The sequence below is a fragment of the Colossoma macropomum genome, unplaced genomic scaffold (genome assembly GCF_904425465.1).
Source record: "Colossoma macropomum unplaced genomic scaffold, Colossoma_macropomum, whole genome shotgun sequence".
NCBI classification, from domain to species: Eukaryota; Metazoa; Chordata; class Actinopteri; order Characiformes; family Serrasalmidae; genus Colossoma; species Colossoma macropomum.
In genome coordinates, this window is record NW_023494796.1 from 12,404,191 (window position 1) to 12,427,661 (window position 23,471).

Here is a 23,471-nt window from a genome sequence, read left to right on the forward strand (position 1 = left end):
GAAGGAATGTGTATTTGAAATTTAATATTCCTTGAAAGGCAGTCGATCTAAAGTCTTTAAGATCAATAAGCAAACATCTGAAACCTCTGCTAACGTTACTAGCCTAGTCACATCGTAACTTACTTCACCTGGTATGTTTTAGCTGAAAACAGTGAGTTTGTGAAGAGTTAGTCAGCTGATGCTAATTCACCAAATTCACCAAATAATGTTTAAAGTTTTATTTCATTAAGTCTACATGAGTAGAGAGTAGAATGAGCTTTATTGGCATTTTTCGGTGATGCTTCCTATGCTGCACTTTGTATCTGATACCCAACACTGACACAATGAGGCTCAAAGCTTTCTGTTCAGGGTGCTGTAGCCTTTAGACGGCTGCAGTAGTCTTTCCATGTAAACAGATTACAACCAGAGAATTTGTAGTGAGGGGAACTTACCCTTTCATAATGTCTTCAGGATTTGTCAGACACTAGAGGGTGCTCTCCGAGAGAGTGCAAAATAAATGGGTTCCTAAGCAGCTTTTGCTCAAAATCATAGTGTGTAAATGTTTAATCATTTTCATACAGAAAAATTTAATTGCTTTCTCAACATGGAACAGCATCAAATATTTCAACACTGCTATAATATTTTTGAGAGTGTTTCAATACCAGTTATAAGACTTTCTAACTGTGACTTATGGAAGTTCATGATGTCAGTGGGCACCACTGCTTCTGCTTCTGCAACTGCTTCTCTCAGCCAATGAGCTGATCAGCTCATCATCCAATGAGCACTCATTAGTGTATACAGTTATCATCCAATACCTGGTTTGGCTAATCAATACTGGATTCAAACTTTGTTCACAAGATATCAATTCCTTTTTTCAAAAGGAAATTGTTACTTCTCGTTAGTTTTTAATCATATTTATGTTATTGTAATTTGCATCTATTCTAACAATATGGGCAATAATATAGGCAAAGACACACTTAATGCTATAAACAAGTAATAAAGATAGACTAACCCTATGGACAACTACTAACCCTAAACCTATGGACAAAACTATAGGGACACATCTCTTAATCACTGAATTTAGGTATTTAATTCAGTCCCATTGCCACAGGTGTATAAAATCAAGCATGTAGCCATGCAGTCTGCCTTTACAAACTTTTGGGAAAGAATGGGTCGTTCTAAAGAGCTCGATGAATTTGAGTGTGGTACTGTAATAGGATGCCACCACTGCAAGAAGTCAGTTCACAAAATTTCTTTCCTCCTAGATATTCCACAATCAACCCCATCAAATACCTCTGGGATGAACTAGAATGGTGATTGTGAGCCAGGCCCTCTCAACCAAAAGCAGTGTCTGACCTAACAAATGCTCTTCTGGATGAATGGGCAAAAATTCCCACAGACACACTCCAAAATCTTGTAGAAAGGAAAAAAATCTTCTTAACTTTTAATCAATGCAAAAATTTTGCACTGATCAAAAAGCATGCAAAAAAGTAGCAAAAGTGGAGTTCTGTTGATAAGGTCACCTTATATCTGATTTTTTTGATAAGGTCACCTTTTGCTCCACTTTTAATGTTTTTTTATTAGTGTTTATAGTTATAACAGTTCTTGATCTCATTTTTTAAAATATGGTAATATTTCTTTTTTTTTAACTTACCAAAGCTTATAAAGGACTAAATATTGTGACACATATTGTATATTATAATGTTTTATTTTTGCTGTATCACCCACCTTTTTGACCTCTCCCAGGTCTGGGTCAGACACGGCAATCCTGGCCACATATTCTCCATATCCAGCCCCTTCAGACACCTCTGGATCTCCTGTTTCAGTCAGAAACAGGACGTTAATGTTTGGGCTGTTGTCGTTGACATCAAGAACCCTGATGCCCACAAACGTGCTGCTGGACTCAGGCTGGACCCCATGGTCCCTTGCAGTCACTATAAGCTCAAAAAACGTCTGGCTTTCGTAGTCCAGAGGCTTGTTGAGGCGAATGACTCCTGTGTTCTTGTCAACGATGAAAAACTCGTTGGGGTCACTCTGGCGCCTGTTGATCTCGTAGGTGATCAGGCCGTTGTTGCCTAAATCTGGGTCTACGGCGTGCACCTGGCACACAGGTGTCAAAAGTGGGGCGTTTTCCCACAACACAGCTTGATATTCGGTTTGATTGAACGCAGGCTGGTTGTCGTTTTCATCCAGAACGTTGACGTGCACCTGTAGGCGACCTGTTTTTGGCGGCACGCCTCCGTCAAAGGCCTCAACGGTCAAGCTGTAGAAATCTCTGCTTTCTCTATCCAGTTTTTCCATGAGAACCAAGTCAAAGTTGAGGACTGTACCACCTCCTCCTCCATTGCGGAGTTCCACTTTGAAAAGTTCTTCTGCTTCACCTTTCAAGAGTCTGTAACCTTGAGTTCCAAACTGACCCTCATCCAAGTCCAGAGCTCCAGGAAGCTCAAAGCCTGAGCCAGGCAGGCTCAGCTCAGACACATTCAAGTCGACGACATCTACAGGGAACGTAGGCCGATGGTCATTCACATCTTTCACCACCACCGTGACCTTGACGACCTCTCCGGTCAAAGTCGCTGCTGCAAATTCATACTTGTCCCTGCTCTCTCGGTCCAGCACGGTGGCCGTGGAGATGATCCCAGAGTCCGAGTCTATCTCCAAGTCCCTGAACACATCTGAGTCCCTGCTTTCGGATATGAAGAAGCCGCTGACCCCTACACTGGATGGCAGGGCGGCTCTAAGGTCGCCCACCACCGTGGAGGCCGGCAGACCCTCCTGGACAGAAAGCCTAAGGTGGTGCACCTGGGCGGACAGGCCATTCCACACCAAACAGAATACAGTGAACACGCACTGCAGTGAGGTCCACAGGTGAGGCTTCATCTTCACCTGGACAGGTTCCACTGCACAGGCGCTTGGCATGAGCTTTGAGTCATGTTCCTCAGGCTGAGCGCCGTCCAGCTGAGTGGAAACACGCTCCACTCCACATAACAGTTAGTGAGCAGCTCCTCAACTCCAGCTTCAGACTGAGGCTCGCTCACCGGAGCGCCAGCGCGCGTGTGGCTAAGGGGCGGGGCTCGTTCAGTCACGTGACGCACGAGGATGAACCACAAGCGTAACGGACGCGTGAACGGAAAGGAGGTGGGGGCGGGGAGAGAGAGAGAGAGAGACGAGTGTGTAAGAGAGAGAGAGAGAGGGAGAGGGAGAGAGAGGAGTGTGTAAGAGAGAGAGAGAGGGAGAGGGAGAGAGAGGAGTGTGTAAGAGAGAGAGAGGGAGAGGGAAAGAGACGAGTGTGTGTTTGGGGAGAAAGAGGGGGAGAGAAGCAACAAAAGAAAGGGAGCAAAAGAAAGAAAGATGTAAAAAATTGAAACAGTGAGAAGGAGCGAAAGAAAAGGAAAAGAGGGAGAGAGCAAAAAGTTAAAAGCTGAAAAACACTGAAAATGAAATTTAAGAGAGAGAGAGAGAGAGACAATGAGACGAAGGAGCAAAAGATGAGAAACAAAAGAAAGATGTGTGTGTGTGGAACAGGTGTATGAGAGAGAGAGAGAGAGAGAGAGAGAGAGAGAGAGAGAGAGAGAGAGAAATTAAAAAAAGACGGAAGGAAATAGAGAGAAAAAGAGAAATAAATGAGAGATCAAATAAAAAGACAAAGAGCGGGCAAAGTGCAAAGGAAAAGAGAATGGAGGTGAGAAAGAGAGCAAAAAGAGAGTGAGAAAAGAACGTAAAACAAGCAAAACTGAAAAAGAAAAAAAAGAAAAAGAGAGGGAGCAAAGGAAAGAAAGAGAGAAAATAAGAAAAAGAGAGGAAGGGAGAGCGAACAAAAGAAAGAGTGGAGGAGATAAAGACAGTCTGAGAGAGACAGAAAGGCTTTAAAACCATTTTATTTAACTGTTCTTAATCTAATGTGTCTGCCTGCCCTGTGATGGAGTGGCGGCCTGTCCAGGGTGTTTCCTGCCTTCTGCCCAGTGACCGCTGGGATAGGCTACAACTCCCCCCCGCGACCCAGAAGGATAAGCGGCTCAGATAATGTATGAGTGTGTATGGTTGTGTGTGTGTTCTTAGCCTGTTAATAGATCTGGTTTTCTTTTCAAAATCAGCCACGTTAAGGTAAAAACCCAACAGCACCATCTGCTGGACAAAATCCTGACCTGCTGCACCTGATCAGTGTGTTTTCCAGTGATCTGGATGTCAGATGTTGTTATATGTGGTACTAGAGGTGGAGATGCTGGCAGAGGAACGTTGATGATTGATTTTTTTTTTTTTTATATATATATATAAACTATTATAGTAGTTAATTGGAAATGGATTGTTTATTGGTTTACTTCTTTACTGTGTTTATTCAATGTTTGTTTTTTGAACAAATAAATGTTTAATAACTAGATAAATAACAAAATATCATTTTATCAGACATTTTGTACAGCTTCCATTCTTTCAGCTTCTCTTTGCTTTCAGTTTTTCACAGAAATCTACAGGAGTATTTCTTCACACCTCCAAAGTTCAGTCTTAGAAGTTGGTTTTACATTTTCTGCATCTCACCATTCAAGTAATTCCAAACACATTCAGTGATGTTGAGGTCTGGACTCTGGGGTGGTCAGTCCATTGTTCTGTGAACAGCAGCAGCTTCTGTGTTAGATTTGTCTGTTTCCTTTTCTCAGTAAGGGCTTCTTGTCAGCTACACATCCTTTCAGACTAATAGAGTTGAGTCGTCTTCTCAGTGGGAGGATGAGCAGAAACACCTGTGGATGTTCTTAGATCTGTAGCAAAAGTGGAGCTCACTTTAAGTGCTGTTTATCTGATGGGGACAGTTGTGGTGGTCTTGCAGAGGGGTTGTTAAAGAGTCCCATTTTCACTGTAACGTTTGATTAGTTTTTAAACTCCAGTTTAAACAGTTCTGTGGATTATGTTATATCTAATCTCCTCTCAAACATGAAAAATAACTTTTACTTAATGGCTTTATGTTGTATTCCATTGTATTTTGTTTGTATCTCACCTTAACTGTTATTACTATCATAAATTAAGTTCTATGGGCTGAATCACTACATCACAACAGCAGACAGTGGTTTTTGGGTCTTTATTTTACAAAATGCTGCGTTCATGATAAATGCCATGAGTAGCAAAGTCAATTCTCCAAACAACAGTTCATCTAATTGGCGCTGGGCAGGTTTTAATGGCTCCCTTTGAAAAGAAGAAAAGGTGATGAACATGAACCCAAGAAAAGTTAATATTTCAACAGCTTTGCTAGGCCTGATACACAGGAACCAGAAAACATTTACAAACCATGAAAAAAAGCATGTTTTGTGTAATTTAGCCTAAAAGCCAGAACAGACACTAAATGGTGGAGAAACACCTGCTTAGTCCACAGAAAACATTCAGAAAAACCTTCTGGAAGACACACCAGACACCGTCCGTGAATTCACAGATTACTTGCAAACGCTATTTTGAGTAAAATATTCTGGAAAGATGTTTCATTTCAAACACTACAACCAAGGTGCCATTTAGTCCCAAAAGTTCATGACGTTCATTAAAAGGGATTTTTTCCAAAATATGTGCATAATCAATAGCTGAGATGTAAAAAAAACAAACAAAAAAAACTGTGGTTTGGTATGAAATGTTCACAGTGGTGGTGATAGGAACCAGACATCCACCTCTAAAAGCTCCCTCACAGAACTTTATTGCATGAAATGGTTATGAATTCAATGCCTGATGTCAGACACTGTTTTACGATAGTTTGAGAAGGTTTTGATGTTTAAATCATGCTGGAGAGGTTTTAAAGTTATTGACCACTATTTACCATCATCATTACATATAAAAACTCAGAAGACACGTGTAGGTTCACTGGTGGTTTTGGACACTAAATAAAATGGCTGTATTTAAGTTGTAACTATTGTGACCACCGGTTGCTGTCACCACCACTGTAAAGACATCTGAGTCTCTACAATCAACCATTTCACATCAAACCACTCTGAATGACTTTGTTTACAACTCAACCCAAAGCAGACATTCTGAAAGAACAGTGGAATTCCCTTTTAAAATGTTTCTGCAATAATGCTAATGCATTTAGGAGAGAATACATGGCAGCAGGTGGGTCTTATCAACAGAAAACAGGAAACAACACAATAAAACACAAAGCTGAAGACTTTAAAATCGCTTTCTCTTGATAATCTCTGGCTTCCAGTTGATCGGGTGGGTTTCCTCAGTCTGAAACACAAAATGAATTCAACAAATTATTCAACAAATTATTCAACCGTTCCTTAATAATGGGTTAGAATACACTTCATGTAAATGTCTGTATCTGCACAGCATAAAGACATCTGCGTTTACCATTATTTATTTATTATCTACAGGGAGACAACACCTCTTTGTGTGACAGTGAAAACCGTGACTCACCGCTGTGTCGTCCTCCTTGTACACTTTGATGGTTTTGTCGGCCTCGGCGGTGATGAGGCGGCTCTCTGAGTGGTCAAACACACATGCGAAGATTCCGGACTCGCTGTCCAGAGAGCCAGGCTGGACCACTGCATGGATCCGCTGGAAATTATACCCCGTCCTCCAGTCCCACAGGTGGATTGTACCATTATCAGCTGAAGGGGGGGACAGAGGGATAGACAGCAATAGATTAAAAGAAAGATGATCATTTCAAGGGGAAACCAGAAAGGAAGAAAAGAATATAAAAGAACAGAAGAATAAGAAAAAGTGAGTCATCAAAATGTTATCCATATTAACAAATATTTAGCACTGTTGAAATATTTTGAGATATTATGCAAAATATGCCAATTCTCCTGCAGTCTACCATGGGGTGATAATAGCAAAACACTACCGTCACTGATGATATATTCGCAAACATAACTCCAAAGTTTTACACACATTTAGGGTTGGTAAAGCATAACAGGTAAATCCACTGCCCTACTACGCTACAGTAAGGGTCTTAAGCCAAAGGCATACATGTAAATGTAAATATATCACGACTGTAATGATTCACAAAACATGGCAAGATATGATACTGCAGTGTCTCAATTCAACACTGTTTTCCCATACAATGTGCTTTATAATACAATATGTTACGATACAACATGATATGATGCATGATGCTGTTACAGCCTTAAAATGTATGTATTTATCTATTTCTGCAATGTGGAATCTTCTGTTCTGTTCCAAACAAAGCAATAAAAAAGTGTGAAGGGTTGAAAAAGGCAGAAAATGCCGACCTCCAGAAACCAGAACTCCATCAGAGTTGACGGCGAGTGTGTTTATGATGGCGTTGTGTCCAGACAGATTCTGAATGAAGTTTCCATCTGGAAATTTCCACTGCTTGATGTTGTCTGGGGAGCCTGAAGCAAAAGTATATCTAAAACAGCAAGAAAGATTGTTCAGGGTCACTTCAAACACAAGCCAATAATAATGACTTACAGGGGGTTTAATCATTAATCACTTTACAATTAAAAAAGAAAATAAGTTTTGATCATTTTTGTATGGAGCTTACTGTCGTGGATGCAGAACGACAGCTCGGACAGATTTCTTGTGATTAGTCAGTGTGGCTCTTGTCTTTCCAGCTATCAGATCCCACAGTCGGATCGTGGTGTCATGGCTCCCTGCAGCACAACAACAATAAAGGGAAAAACAGTTATGTGGTGTGCTAAATTAATAAATAATAAGTAAACAACATACTGCAGTATGTCTGTGTTCTTTTGGGTATTGAAATTCAATACTTTTATGGTACAGCCTAAATATCAAAACATGTCTAAGTAGTCTGTCTCATCAATGTCGTGAGACAACGAGCATGTTTATTTCAGTCTAAACTGCATGCTGCCTTGATTTCCCAATTAGTCTTTAGCATTTCACTGTGGCAAGCTGTTATACTCACTTCCATTATGTCACACTCACTTCTGGTTTAAGCAACTCAAATTGAGATTGTTTTTATAAGAAAATGTTAAAATAAATAAATAAATAAATAAAGTTGCGAAAACTGTACAATACGCAGTCCTATAGATGAATCCTTAAACCGTCTGTAAATAATCTGATATCTATGATCTTTTGGTAAAAACTGCACTGTGTGGCATTAACCTGAAAGAGGCAGCTTAACTGCATCGATTCTGGAATGTCAGAATTAATAATTACAATAAAGTCATAAAACTGTGTGATCAATAAAGTATGCACAGATTTTTTTATTTCAAATGTAAAAGTCGTTAATGTAGATCTACATTCCATCATTGTGTATATGGTTCTGTAAAATAAAGTTATTACTATTCAAGAAAGTTTTCTTTTTAGCAAGTCACTGACAAAATATATTCTACATTTTTTCTTTTTTTTTCCATATATGGACCATATGTTCTGATGAGTAAACAGTACATATTAAAACAACATTAATATATTATCTCAAGCTCCTTTATTTAAAAAAAATAATATGGACCCTTTAATGGTCCTTATATAATGACAGTCTTTTTTAAGCAGAAATATGCTGCTCTGTGTTTTTTTAGATGTGACTGATACAGTAATTCTAATAAATGGGTTGTGCTGTAGTGTGTGGTCGATCCATATAAAGAGATGGCAACGTCTTACCTGTAATGATCTGAGGCTCAGCATTCTGACACTTCACTGTGGCAACTGTGTTAGTGTGTCCACTCAGAGTGTGCACGTTCGCTTTGGTTCTTATGTCCCAAACCTACAAAACAAACAAACATTACTGAGTAGGAATGATTCTAGCTGCTAAGCACTCTCTTTCAGACACAAATTCTCCTCCCAGGTCTACCAACTGATTCACTAAGCAGGATTATTCAGTTAGCTAGATAAATTAAGCCTAAAATCAAACTGTTCCAATAGGAGAACAGATCAGGGACATTTATTATTGGACGGTACTCACTTTGAGCTTATATTATAAGGCTAAACTGAGAAATCCTGCTTTGTGAACTGCTCCCCTGACTTTGACAGGCGAATTGTCCACACTCTGAGTACAACAAGGTATTTGGGGGGCTCACTCTGGCTGTAGCGTCTCGACTGCACGTCACCAAAACATCAATGGTGGGGTGAAGGTCCAGGTCATAAACAGCACTCAGGTGACCGTGGTAGTGCCGGATTACCTGCAGAAACAAGAAACAACCTGTAAATATGATTACAAACAACCAACCAGAGGAAATACAAGAGTCAACTACAAAACAACTGTGTAATACAACCTTCTTTAATTTACACAATTATAATTAAACCACTTGAAAAAATACCTAATATTTGACACTGTCATGCATGCCAGGTATGCACAAAGTCTAAAGATTTTGTTCTCTGACTAAAGCTGATTAATTCATGCTTATTTATATAGCTTACCTTTTAAAGAACATGTTCAGCCTAAATGAATTAAAAATGAAGGATTTTTCACTCAATACTGGTAATATTTGCATTTCCGGCACTAAATCGACAATGTTCAATAAATAATAATTCACATTATTTGTGTTTTTCTGGTTTAAACAGTAATTATTGAATAGAATTTTGGCAAAAAGTCCAATCTCATCTGCAAGAAATAAAAGTATTAATAATAATAATAATAATAATAATAATAATAAAAAATGCCCCTTACTGATCAATAAAATACATTAATCCATCTATTGGCCATCTATCCATTTGTCAATGCCCATCATCTGTATTTATTATTTTACAACATTGTATTTGTCTTGTAGGTGCTGCTACCTCTAATGATGTAAATAATATCTCCTCCCTCCACTCTCAGCCTGTGCATTAGTATTAGTACCTTGTTGTACTCCAGATCCCAGCATTTGACCTGTTTGTCCTCTCCACATGAGAACAGGTACGGGCTGCGGGAGCTGACCGCCACACCTCTCACTGTGCTGATGTGACCCGTCAGAGACAGCTTCAGCTTACCACTCGCCAGATCCCAAATCTGAAAACATATACATACATATATACATGCATTCACATCTGATAGCACCTGACATGATATTAATCTTCATGTTATCATTTAATAGTATGTATTACTCAGTATGTATTAGGGGTGGGAATCTCTAGGCACCGATGCAATTCTAAAACGATTATCGATGCATCTTTTTTTTTTCTATATAGCATTTCTATTTTCTCACTGTGTGAGCTCAAGTTTCAAGTTCAAGTTTCAAGTTTATTTGTCACTTGCATTGAAATGCTTGTGGTGAGGCACAGCTAATCACTCTACAGAAAGTAAATAAGTAAAAATAAAAATACAAGAAAAACCAACAGAACTATATTAAATATACACAAAATATACATAGAATACACACAGAATATAGAGACAATATACATTTTAAAGTGACTAAGTGACTCGGTGTTATTGTTATTTAAAGTGGTACTTTTAAAGCAAAGTATTTGTAATGATCCATAATGAACTTACTTCCAATATCCTTTTTAATAAAACAGATGGAAGTGATGTGGCAAGTGAACTAGAAGGCTCTCATTCAGTGCTCTTGTTTGGAGCACGAGAAGCTGCTGCTACTCATCTGCGATAAAATGCGCAGTTACGGTGAAAAGATCCAGTGGTAATGGATGCCCACGCAGCACATGTTACAGCTATTCTACCCGTTTTCTTTAGTGATTTTATAACTTCGGTTTTGGTCTTGTTGTAGAGACGAGGGGGATCTCTGTGTCAGTAAAGTATCTTTGAGACGGGACGTGTGCAACATAGCGCGAAAGCCCTGTCTCGCAACGACTGAGAACCGCCATGCAGACTGCAGGTCACATAGCAGCGATGCGTTATTCACATTTATAAGCACCGCAGTTGGTTTCCTGGTACGTTAAATCTGCAACAAGAGACTGTCACACACTAAAAAGTGGTGAAGCTGAAGTCAGCTTCTCTTTCAAATTCTCCAGTTCCACCTTAAATGGTGCCGCATTTACATTCGGCGCCTCAGTTAGAATTTAAGGTGGAACGGGTAAATTCAAACAAGAAGCTGGAGAATAAGAAGTGACTTCAGCCTCGTAAACAGGTGAACGTTGAGAGACATTTAACTGATCTACTTCTGAGGAAAAGTTTTCTGGCGGAGATGGAAGGAAAGCGGCTGTAGCTACAGCTTAAAGCAGAGCGAAGTAAATCTGCGTTTTCATTAATATTGTTTTAGCCTATACTAGGACATTATCATATACTGAGACATACTGGACATTAAATGTTGTGGTTCCCAAGGTGGTTTGATTTTTGTTGAAAGGACAAAATGGCTCTTCTTAACATTTGTGTTGTGACTCCTGATCTAACCTGGCTTTTAATGCAGAGGGTACCGGTCGGATTTTTCACTCATCCAGTAGTGTTTTTGTTATGTGCCGCCACAGACTGTCCGGGTGCTGCCCTTACCCACTTCCAAGTTCCGCCTTTCGCGTTCCGTCAACATTACGTTAGAAATTAAACATTTAGAAAATTTATTTTTGACATTTGTGAATCGATTCAGAATCGTTCACGTCTGCATCGCGATGCATCTAAGAATCATTTTTTTCCCGCACCCCTAGTATGTATTATGATTTATGCAGCTTCTTCTATAAATTATTTAGTATCAACTATGAATTATACAACTATTATGAATGATTCAGTAACTACTATTAATTATTCAGAATGTACGCTCTACATACAGCAGACAGACATACCTTTATAGTTCTGTCTGCAGATCCAGTGACGAACCACTGATTTCCAGGCTCCACTGCTATAGACCTCACCCAGCCCAGATGACCACTGATAACCTAGAACAAACACAGCCATCAAAACCACACAGAGCTACACAAAACCTACAGGATTAATGCTACAATACAAACGCATAATGGGTTGCAAGAAAAGACGTACTGAGAAGACTGACAGGACAGGAATTTACAACTCCGTTACCAAAAAAGTTAGGATGCTGTGCAAAACGTAAATAAAAACAGAATCCAATGATGCAAATTATTTAGACACCATATTTAACTGAAAATAGTACAAAAACATATCAAAATGCTGAAACTGAGAAATGTTATTGTTTTTAATAAAACAAAAATACATATGCGCATTTTGAATTTGATGCCAGCAACACGTTTCAAAAAAGGTGGGACATGATTAGGTATTAAAAAAGCATCCCAGTCTTTTAGAAGTAATGACTGGGGAGGAGTTCACCACTCAAAGACTGCACAGGCAAATAGTGCAACACTTAGAATGACAAGAATAACATTTCTCAATGTAAAACTGCAAAGAACTTTGGGATTTCATCCATGTAAAAAAGAAACCACATAGAAACAAGATCCAAAAACACTGCAACCTTTTCTGGGCGAGAGCTCATTTAAGAGGGACTGAGGCAAAGTGGAAAAGTGTTCTGTGATCTGATTAATAAAAACTTGAAATTCATTTTGGAAATCATGGACGGTGCGTTTTCTGGGATAAAGAGGAGAGAGACCATCCAGCTTGATGTCAGCTCACAGTTTAACAGCCAGCATCCATGAAAGTATGGAAGTACATTAGTGCCCATGGCATCACACATCTGTGAAGGCACCATTAATGCTGAACAATATATATAGGTTTTGGAGCAACATGTACTGCCATCCAGACAAAGTCTTTTTCAGGGAAGGTCTTGCTTATTTCAGCAAGACATTGACAAACCACATTCTGCACAAATTACCACAGCACGACTCTGTAGTAAAAGAGTCTGGGTGCTAAACTGGCCTGTCTGCAAATAAAAGGTGATGCAACACAGTGGAAAACATACCTCTGTCCCAACTTTTTCTGAAACATGTCACTGGCATTATATTCAAAATGGGCATATATTTTTCAGAAAACAATAAAATTTCTCAGTTTCAATATTTGATATGTTGCCTTTGTAGTACTTTAAATTAAATGTAGAGTTTAAATGATTTGCACATCATTGCATTCTGTTGTTATTTACATTTTGCACAGTGTCCCAACTTTGGAAAACGGGGTTGTATGATTGTTAGTAATGGGGTGTGCTCTCTCATATGTGATTGTGCAATTGCTGCCCACCCGGTAGAGTTTCCATGGTGGGTGCCACTGTGGTTTGGGCATGGTCGGAGCTTTTCTGGGAACCAGAGCTGTATTCTTCATTCCTCCTGCTTCCATTAGAGCCTGGTAGAGGACAGTGAAACTTTAATAGAACAGCAATCACTCTTCCCTACCACCCCGTCCCCATCCAGGGATAACAGAAAAAGAATTATAACACAAGCTAATTGATTAAAATTAATCTGAAGTACAACTATACCACTCATATGTAGACAGATGCACTGCCCTTGCCTATGCTACACCTAATTTCATCATCAAGCCACACCCGTTTCCACCCAATTCCATGGATACACAATCATTTAGTTACCCAACAATTACTTCCATAGTTACGTTGCTCCTAGTTCCATGGTTTACTACAATCAACCATTGTTATGCTACTCACAATTCCATAGTTACACAATCATTTGCATAGTTATGCTACACCCAATTAGATGTTTACGCTACAATCATGATTACAGTTCATCCAGCTCCATTGTTAAACTATGCCCATTTTCATGGACACCCTACAATCATTTTAATGGCTATGCAACACTCATTCCCAAGGTTGTGCAACAATAATTTCCATGGTTGGGCTACAGTCATTTTAATAATTACATTACAATCATTTCCATGGTTAAACTACACCCATTTTCATAATTATACTATAATAATTTTAATATACAACAACCAATTTAACAGTTACACTACACCCATTTCCATAGTTATGCAACAGTCATTTCCAACCATAACTTATTTCCACAATTAGTAATAGTTCCAATTTATAGTGACCTCCAATTCTGAAATAAAAACTACACCCCTGAATGGGTAGATGCATTCTCCTCACCAGGGTGTGTTGTGGAGGCTGGGATCGCTCGGCTCCTCCGGCGTGTCTGTGGATGTCTCCAACACTGGCTGCAGTACGAGCTGCATCCTGTCTATAAAGCAACAAGAGCAAGTGCTCACACGTTACAAAGATATCTTCAGTGGCCAACAAAATAAATGTGAATGAATAATACAGGATCACAATCAGTACCAGCTCTCTAGCTAGAAAATTAAGAGAACTGAGGCACAGTTTGAGGCAGTTAGCACCAGGCTATCTGGTGGGGTATATACTTCCAATGCTTGTTTGTTACATTAGCCTTGTAGTTCCAGTGCTAAAACAGAAGAAGCAAACATGTCTTGACTGATCACCTACACTTCGAGTAAAAGGGGTGGAGCAAGTGGTGCTTTTATAAGTATCAAGTTTGTGTATGCTTACCTTGCTTGAGATGGAGGCAGAGCTAGAGCCATAGACTGAACTCCAGCTTCACTGGGCATTTTCTGCAGCTGAGTGTCTGCTGTGAGGGCCACACCTAAACAACATTATAACTGTTAACTTAATCCTAATAGAAATATGGAGGTGACTGATAGAAAATCTGTAGAATTTGATAAAAACTGCGAGCCAACCCAAACCCTGTAGTCTGATTTCTTTGTTTTCATTATTTAGGTCCTATATGAATAAATTATGATACTACAACTTGTTATGCTCATTGTTTAAAAATACCAGCACTTTACTTATTTATTGATTTGCTACTGATCCCTGAACTCAATAATAATCCCAAACAAGCAGAAATTTGTTTAGATGCTTACTAATTCTACTTATATCTGTTTTAATGGGCATTTTAAATGTCAGCTCTGGAGTTTAATGTGAAGTGGCTGTATTGGTCAGTGACGTGAGACGGTAAATTCAAACGCAAAGAGTAGTCGGGTTTGGGCTATTACTGTGATTATGCTGCACAGTGCACCAGAAGACTGCAGAGTCTCTCAGATGAACCCTTCAGATTTCACAGCTGTCATTAACACTATGTTATCACCTATAGATTTTATCTACACTGCAACATCGCACATGTACACTACACTCCACTACTTCATATTCTGCATGCTTTAACTTGCCTGAATCAGCTCAATTAGTTCTAAAATCCTCCACAGATCTTATAAAACATAAAACAAAATAAAGCAGGAAAACACTAAACTTTGTTGCACTAAAAGCTTCAGTTTCATACACATGAATAAGCCTGATTAAAGATTTCTGACAATGTTTAGGACGTACCTGGGGCGGATGGGTATGGATGGGTTCCTGTGATGAGATATTCTGCATCACCATCTGTAAAAAAAAAAACAATCCCTTAGAATTAAACTGTTTCTGTTACTGTTTAAGACTGGCATATGTAAATAAGCTCTGCCCTGTACTGTGCTCCATTTAAAAATGCTGGAACAGTTCTTACAATTTTAGTGTGCAAAGGTACAGGAATGGGTACATGTCAATGTTTTGGTTTTTATGACAAACTTAAAATGGGCTGTTTTTGTAGTTTAGTTTCCAAATATGGATTAAGAGGTGAATGGTACTTTTTGAAAATGTTTGCATCAAATGCCATTATTTAAAATATAAATCTATTATGTAGACCCTTTAACTGTGAGAACAGTTAAGAACCAATAGATAATAAATTGTAAGTTTTCTTTCTGGAAACGCTTCTGTCTTTTAATATAGAACAGCAGCACTTGGGAAGAATGGACTCAAACTTTAATTCTTCAATTTTAATTGATACTGACACTCATTAACACTAAGTGAGCAAAAGACATGCTCCAAAGGTAATAATCAGCGCATTGGGAAAGAGGGTTGCCAAAGAACTAAAAAGGACCATAACTTTAAAGAGCTTAAATAATATTAAAGAACATTTATGTATAATGTTTAATTTTCTTTTATTGTTAATTAGTGGATTAATTCATTATTTAAGTTATTTCCAATTTTTATAGAAGGCTCTATTTACAACTCAACCTGTTTCTACAGGAAGCTGCGCGCATAAACTCATCAATTTTACAAATTCAGGGCTCTTCCAGATTCAGCAGTTACATTACTTGAAAGAACAGTGTCACTCACCAACCGGCAGGTATCCTGAGCTGTGGATGTGGTCGGAGGAGTTGAGAGCTTTTCCTCTGACTTCTTTCAGAATAGGCATGTGTAAAACCGGACCGTACTCAGTCCTCAGCTTCACAGACATCTTCAACTTGTGACTAATAAAACACAGTTTTAAAACCAACAGTGAGTTCCAGCCATCTGATTACAATTAAGCCCATAACTCTTTGTTTGGTATTCATTAATCGGTCAGGGGCTCTGCCTTGATTGGTCAGAAGATCATCTTTGATTTTTCAACAGCTCAGTCCTAAATGGCCAAAAGGCTGTCACTGATTGGTCAGAAGCTTGTCCTTGATGGGTCAGAAGGCTTTCTCTAATAGGTCAGGAGCTTGGTCCGGATTGGTAAGAAAGCTAACCCTGACTGATCACAAGATGGCTCTGATTGGTCAGAAGGATGTCTTTGATTCGTTAGAAGCTCAGCCCTGATTGCTTAGGACCTTGGTCCCAACTGATCAGGTGCTTGGCCCCAAATGGTCAAAAGATCAGCTGTGACTGGTCACTTTCTCTGATTGGTCAGAAGCTCAGTCCTGACTGGTCAGGAGCTCGGCCTTGGACTCATTGGTCCAAGAGCTGACTATGATGCGAAAACCTTAACTAGCCCTGGAGCAGGTTAGGTGTGCAGTAGAAGTTGCCAGTAGGCTTCATGACACTGACCCAACGTTTAGTAGGTGTGTTAAACAGGAAATCTCTAAACTGTGCTAAACTCTGGCTGTTAATGACGCCTGCTGGACTCACCTCTTTTCGTCCAGGACCACTGGCTTAGCGTGGTCAGACACAAACATGTCATGAGTCCTCTTCAGAGACCTGAAGAGCAGTGTATGGACAGAGTGCTTCTGCACCTCCTACAGAGAAAACATTTACATATCAGCACAGCAAGGCACACACAAACAGTTACAGGCACATCTACCTTCTCTCTACACTCACTGTCTACTTCATCTGGTCCATTTCGGTAGGCAGTTCTACAGCTTAGGCCTGGGTCCAGTGACGGTTAACCGACTAACCGTGGCAACAGCCTGCTTGTTTAAAAATCCATCATTCGTTTATTGGCCTAATTCATGAAAGCCATAGAATATACTGTCTGATGTCTAAGACATTGTTTTACGATAGTTCTGAGAAGGTTTCGACCTAAACCATCATCAACATTACATTATATTTATGTTGTAGACACTGTGACCCCTGGTTCCTATCACCACCACTGTAAAGACATCTGACTTTCAACAATGAACCACTTCACACCAAACCACTCTGAAGACTTTGTTTACATCCCAACGACTGAATTAGCTACGCAGAAATTTGGAAAAATCACGGGAATTCCCTTTTTAAACGTACAAGCAACTCACATCCATTAAAGCAAACACACAAATATTAACAAACAGACAGAAAGACACACAGACAGTTGAGGGAGCTGCTCAGTTAAGGCAGCTTATCTGAGTGAAGCTCTATTTAAAGCCGACATAAAGACTCAGATCTCCTCCGTACCTCCGTCATTCTGGCGGCGTTCCTCTCGCTTTCTGATCTGAATATGAAGCTGGATGAGAAATCTGTGAAAAGTTTTTTTTTTTTTTAATGAAGAAACAGAAAAAACACTCGCACACACCGCGCCACACACACGACGGAAACGCGCGAGCAGCTTCTTCCTTTAATCGCAGATTAAAAACTGCAGGAGAAACAGCGTACAGCCCCCTACTGTTCAACACCAGTACTGCACTACTCAGGCTCAATCTCCAGCGCCTCCCACGCTGCCTACATAGTGCACTGGGTGAGCTATGAAATGTTAGTTTCTACACCAAAACAGCGCATAATTTATCCAGTATGTAATTATACACACGTGGCTGAATCCCAAATGAATATTTGTTACAGATATTATGCACTGTGAAGTACTCAGAATTCATTTAGAATACATTTACAATACATAGTGATAAGGCAGATGGGAAAACCATCTTGTAATTTATTGAGTCACACTGCTCCTCACTGTTACTGGTTGAGTTTTCTTCATGGAATTCTTCTGTTAATATGTTTCATGCAAAATTCACTTATTTAAATGACATTACAAAATTCTCAAGATTATTTTTGGCCCTCTTCACCTGCTTCAGTCCACTGCTGCGCCCACAATCCCTCTGCCCTCCTGAACTAAGCAAACAATTCACCACATCCTGATAAAAAAAACTAGCAAAATTGACTATAAAGTGGGTCGCTGTGATATGGGATGTATGTAACTTGCCATAAAATTCAGGATAGGTCCAGCACAACTCTGATGCTGGAGTAATATGTCTAAAGAGAACATTCAGTTCCATCATCACTCAAAAGACTTTAGAAACACTGAAATTAATAACTGACTCATCATCACATTGATTTATCAGTCTACTCAGGCTTTAGCAGAGCTCAGTAACACTGAAATTAATAACTGATCATCACTAAATAATGATTTAATGTTAATTGAATGCTTTATATTCTTATTAAAGTGTGACTATTATATTACATCTGGCTCCAAGTGAGAGAGATGGTCCTCTTCTTCAGGAACAGGCTTTTCTCAACTTTTTCCTTATTAAAATGAAACCACTGGCTAACGTTGTCATTGACCTTATTCCAGGCAGTTAAAAGAATATTCCACTGATTGGTAAAATTTGTAAAATGGTTCAATCTAAACAAAGTCACTCAGATTAGTTTGGTGTGAAATCCTCCGTTCTAGGGAAAACCGTTGAGCCAGAATTGTTCACAGTGCTGGTGATATGAACAAGCCATCCTCCTCTAAAAGCCCCCTCGCAGAAAGTTATTACATGAAATGCTTATAAATACACTGCCCAATGTCTAAGACACTGTTTTAATTCTGAAAAAGGTTTTGGTCCAACACGTGTTTAAAACCCATTCATAACGAAGAGGTATATAGAAGGTGTTGTGAGGCAAAATAGTCACCAGAGAAAACTTACTTTGTCAGTTTTATCACTATTTTATCATCAATATTACCTATGTTACTATATTAAACTCATTTCACAAATCCAGTGGAGACGTGCGGCTTAAAATTTACACCATGAAAGGATAATCTAAAGTCTTTAAGATAAACGGACTAATTCAAATCATGTTTTCACCTCAGCTAGAGTTACTAGCTTAGCCACATTATAATCTGTACATGCACAGTATATAATGAGTCTGAGTTTGGTGCTTTTCTGTGACTTTTCCTATGTGTAGTAAACAGATAAAACAACTCTGACCAAAGCCCTCTAGTGGAGTACAGAGATCAGACATCTCAGTGATCTTATGAAAATGCATGTTAGAGACAAGATGATTTGCAATCAGTTAAACTTTGACTATTCAAATACTCAAACTCAACCCTACTGTAGACACTGTGGACCCCAGTTAACCCTCACAGTAAAGAAATCTCATCAGAGAGTCTCATCAAACCACTCTGAATGACTATACCTCAACCACTAAATTATGCCAAAATTTTGAAGAAACGGTGGACTTCCCCTTTAAGAGTAACTGTATTGTCTCTGAACTGAAACTGAAAACATACATGCTGTGCACCTGCTTGAGGCCTTCTATGTAAAAATATGTTTATAGGAGTCATCAAGCAGGAGAAAACTGAAGAGAAATCACACAATATTAAAGAAATCCAAGAAATCAACAACACAAATTTCAGTACAAAACTTTTTTTTTTAATTTTCTATGGTCAAATCTGCAAAACATCTAGAAAAATATACAACAAAATGCTTAACTCTTGCACAACAATGAACATTTTGCGTGGTTTTTTTCTTTTTTTTTGGAGGGGAAAAAATGGAACATAAAAGAACAAAAGATAGTTTTCTCCGTTCTCAATAAAACCACATTCCTTTCATATTTTATTTTCCTCGTGCGGGAAGTGAAGCTCTGGGTGGCTGTTCAGGCGTCTCCACAGTAGCCCGAGTCGTTGGACAACTGCGAGTTGGAGCTGCGGTTGCTGGACGAGTTCCAGATGTCCAGGTTCATGTGGGGGCCGAAGGGGTTGAAGCTGGAGTAATGTTTGGGGGGGCAGGGGGGTCCCGGCTCACGGCTGAAGGGCGTGTGAGGGGTGTGCGGTGAGTGTGGGGAGACAGGGGCCGAGCGGTCAGGCTGGAAATGACTCTGATACGGCTCGCTCTGCGGAGTCCAGATAGAACCGAACAGACTGGAGGAGATGGGCGAGAGACTACGGGTGCCTGAGAAAAAGGGCTGAGAGGGAAAGAGAAATAGAGACAAAAAGTGAGTGACAAAGAGGAGAGAAATAGAGACAGAAAGAGATAAAGACAGGAGGGAATTAAAGAGACATGAAAGAAAGGAAGAAAGAAAGATAGAGAGAGAAAGGAAAGAGATAAAGAGGAGGGAGAGAGAAAAAAGGAGATACAGGAACACAAGGAGAGAAAGCAAGAGGGGAGAAGGAGAGAGATGAAGAAAAAGAAAGAGGCAGAGAGGGAGAAAGAAAAAAGGACAGATAAAAAAGAAGACAGAGAGACAAAGAAAAGAGATCGAGAAAGAAAAAAGGAGAGAGAAAGATGCATTCGGTTAAGTGATAAATTAATTCCTCTTAGGCCTCATTATCATAACCCATTTACTTCAGGAACCTTGTTTATATACCGAAACATAGACAGACTGGCCACTTCATTAAGTGCACCTCCTTGTTTTTGCACTCTTTGTCCATTTTATCAGCTTCACTTACTGCATAGGTGCACTTTGTAGTTCTACAATTACTGACTGTAGTCCATCTGTTTCTCTGCATACTTTGATAGCCCCCTTTCACCCTGTTCTTGAATGGTCAGGACCACCACACAGCAGGTGTTATTTGGGTGGTGGATCATTCTCAGCACTGCCAGTGACACAGTAACACCACGTCAGTGTCACTGCAGTGCTAAGAAGTCATGTTTAGCAGGTTTAAGATTCTCAACAAGGGGAACTATAAGCACTCAAGTAGCTTTTGGTGCTTCATAAGAGTGATGCTTTGCATCAATCAAACTTTGTCCTTGTATTCTCCAATTGTTTTACAGTACATTAAAAGAAACAGAAGAAACAGAAACAAGTTCTAGAAGATCACCTTGCTGCCCACACAGTTGGTCATGTCCCAGGAAGAAGCGACCTCCTGGACTCCATCCTCACTCCAGCTGGCCTGCTGACCGTGAGCCATCGTCTGGGTTTCTGTGGAAGGGAAGCTGTTTTGGTAATTGCCGTTTCCTAGGATGGACAAAAAAAAGACCATTAGGGTTTTTAAAAAATTAAAACAGGGATACATGTATGATCTGGAAAGGATTCAAAGAAAATGGTTCTCACCTGCTAACATGTAGTTATTCTGATGGCTGTAGGAATAGAGGTTGTTGCACTGGCTGGAGTTATTCCAGGGGAAACTTCTAACGTCAAGGGAGAATACACCAACAAAAATAATCAATATAATGTAGATCAATACAAACACACTGCATAGATAAACAGACAGGAACAGTCAGATACAACAACAGACAGACAAACAGATATTGGAAAGGTGATAGCTAATACGTGTATGTGAAAAAAATAATATAAAGTAAAATACAAAACTTAATGCAAAAGACTATTAAAAATATAATTTAGTTAAATGGTAATTAGCTTTTAAATAGCAATAATTTCCTTAAAAGGCGCATAATAGCAAAAGATGTCTTACCCGCTGTAGGGGCTGGGAGTGGAGCTTTGGGACACTAAGCTTAGTGGGTCAGGCATGCTGTACCTAAAACCATTGGTCAGTGGAACTGAGGGAGCAGACCATGTTTCATCTGGAATATACGCACTGCTGCAGTCTGAGGACAGAAAATTTTAATTCCGAATGAATTAGAAACAACAATACAAAGACTGAAAAGATAAGACAGACACTGTGCTCGGTTTTCTGGGTGCCAATTATGTAAAAGGTTTTCAATACCATATATACAACTGTATGTCTGATTTGCCCCTCATTCTCTTCAGAAATTCTCGCATTTAACCATCTTACATAGCCGAACCACTGCTATAAAACTTCACAACTTCATTTTGCATATACTTTTTTAGCTGTATTAAAACTGTTTTCAGCAGTGTCAGCCTTAAGATAATGTGCACTCTAAATTTTTCCCTACTGCACCAGACAACTAGCTAGCTAGCATTCTCTCATTTATTTTCTGAAAACAATGTAGCCAAGTAAAGCATGCTAGCTAGGAGTCAACAGCTCTCTCAAACTTATTTCGATTGCACTTGGCGTGAAGACTCGTACTGTTTTCCCAATTTAGAGCTTTGAAACACTGACATAGTTGTTTGAGCACTATAGCAGTTTTCAGATATTTTATTTAGCGATTTTAATAATAATTACAACAATCGAAATTTAGGGAAGGGAATTTCATGAAGTGAGATCTTTTTCAGTTAGTTATTCTACAAGGGTGCTCATTTGGGTTGTAGTCTAACACTGAAGATAAAACTCTGCAAACCAAATCTGCACTTGTTGATTGACAATAAACCCGTTCTATTCCATTAATGCCAGATTGGATTTGTGGAACAAAACAAAATTAATGCTAACACAGAAATTAAATGTTTATTTAATTTTTTAACCTATCGATGTAATGTACATACATTAGACGCACAATACTCACCGGGCGTCCAGTCCACCCTTGCGGCCACATCAGTAAAGCTGGGGGTCTGAGAGTGAGCAGGAGTTTCTGGGCTTTGGCACGTGTCCTTCACATATAGATTGTTCATGCTGCACACACAATAGTCAAACAGTTAAGAAACATCAACAATAGAATTGATTATGTGGCTTCTGACACTGTATGACAGCGTTATCCACAACTGTAACTGGTTAAGCTTTCAGTTCGGGCCATAAATGTCAAAACAGAGAAAAACAGCTTTACGATAATGCTCATTTCTGCTAGCGCCCCTGTAGGGTTCTAGTAGTATGTAATCGCTAAGCTAACAGCAAGTTACATGAATATTTTTAGTCTTCTGGATGAAACATGGACATTTAAATCTTGTGAAAGACATTCCATGTTTTATTTGAAGCTTGTAACAGACATTAGAATATATTATATATATCTGAAACCTGGTAAGACTACTGCTACTACTACTTTCTGAACCAATGCTTTAAATACCTGTGATGTGATTAGCTGTTTGATATGTTACCTTTGGGTTTTGAAGGTGCAGTTAGTTGGAGGGTAGCATTCTCGGTCGGTTGGATACATATTGTACTGCGCAGGCTCTCCTGGAGGAAATACAAGCAGCTTCAGGATGTAGAACAGTGGTAGAACATGGATCACTGCAGCCTTCACTTATTTACTTATTTGTAACTGTTTTACTGTTTATTATTAGTTTTAATGTTTGTTTAAATCCAAATAAGGCCTGTCAATTGAGTCATTTTTGTGCAATCAATGTTGATTAATCACCTTTGTCTTGCCTTGATTTGAGCCTAAAAAAGACTGTTTCCATTATATAAGCACTGAATTTTGTTCAGCTCTATGAGCGGACAAAATTAGAATGTATTTATTACCTTCAGTAATTCAATAACTTTATTTTCCTGTGTGATCACAGAAACATGAAAATCTCATGTAAACACAGTTTCCAATTTTCATCACGTCCAACAGTGTC

At 39.2% G+C, this 23,471-nt stretch overlaps 3 protein-coding genes across 4 annotated transcripts in view; all 3 read right to left on the reverse strand.

The window, feature by feature from the left end:
• dchs2 (dachsous cadherin-related 2) overlaps positions 1-2,989 on the reverse strand; it is a 41,873-nt gene extending 38,884 nt beyond the window's left edge. The window contains 1 exon segment of the mRNA XM_036583809.1: positions 1,708-2,989. Coding sequence (XP_036439702.1) covers positions 1,708-2,898 — 1,191 coding nt within the window. The 5' untranslated portion in view covers positions 2,899-2,989.
• A 2,043-nt stretch (positions 2,990-5,032) lies between these two features.
• Positions 5,033-17,531, reverse strand: plrg1 (pleiotropic regulator 1). The gene is made up of 15 exons (XM_036583810.1): positions 17,379-17,531; positions 16,635-16,741; positions 15,864-15,997; positions 15,036-15,089; positions 14,205-14,298; positions 13,791-13,881; positions 12,932-13,033; positions 11,578-11,670; positions 9,710-9,859; positions 8,949-9,050; positions 8,533-8,635; positions 7,457-7,565; positions 7,182-7,321; positions 6,364-6,557; positions 5,033-6,174 (listed from the first exon to the last, which is right to left on the reverse strand). Exons 1-15 carry the CDS (start codon positions 17,385-17,387, stop codon positions 6,115-6,117), a joined length of 1,542 nt encoding a protein of 513 aa, XP_036439703.1. The 5' UTR covers positions 17,388-17,531; the 3' UTR covers positions 5,033-6,114.
• Positions 17,532-19,530: 1,999 nt separating this feature from the next.
• The window catches only part of tmem131l (transmembrane 131 like), a 71,004-nt gene continuing 67,063 nt past the window's right edge, over positions 19,531-23,471 (reverse strand). The window contains exons 29-34 of one of the 2 annotated variants that reach the window (XM_036583813.1): positions 23,010-23,088; positions 22,484-22,590; positions 21,535-21,667; positions 21,174-21,247; positions 20,941-21,077; positions 19,531-20,084 (exon numbers count right to left, since the gene is read on the reverse strand). In XM_036583813.1, the coding sequence (XP_036439706.1) occupies positions 19,776-20,084; positions 20,941-21,077; positions 21,174-21,247; positions 21,535-21,667; positions 22,484-22,590; positions 23,010-23,088 (839 nt within the window). In that variant the 3' untranslated portion in view covers positions 19,531-19,775. Of the gene's footprint in view, positions 20,085-20,940; positions 21,078-21,173; positions 21,251-21,534; positions 21,668-22,483; positions 22,591-23,009; positions 23,089-23,471 lie in introns of both variants that reach the window. The other variant, XM_036583811.1, reaches the window with a different exon arrangement.

What these genes read in the sequence shown, in the direction of transcription:
- plrg1 (XM_036583810.1), bottom strand. An exon ending in GGGATCTGGAGTACAACAAG is followed by an intron (nt 9,051 to 9,709) that starts GTACTAATACTA and finishes TTGTTTCTGCAG; the next exon opens with GTAATCCGGCACTACCACGG. An exon ending in GTCGTTCTGCATCCACGACA is followed by an intron (nt 7,322 to 7,456) that starts GTAAGCTCCATA and finishes TTGCTGTTTTAG; the next exon opens with ATATACTTTTGCTTCAGGCT.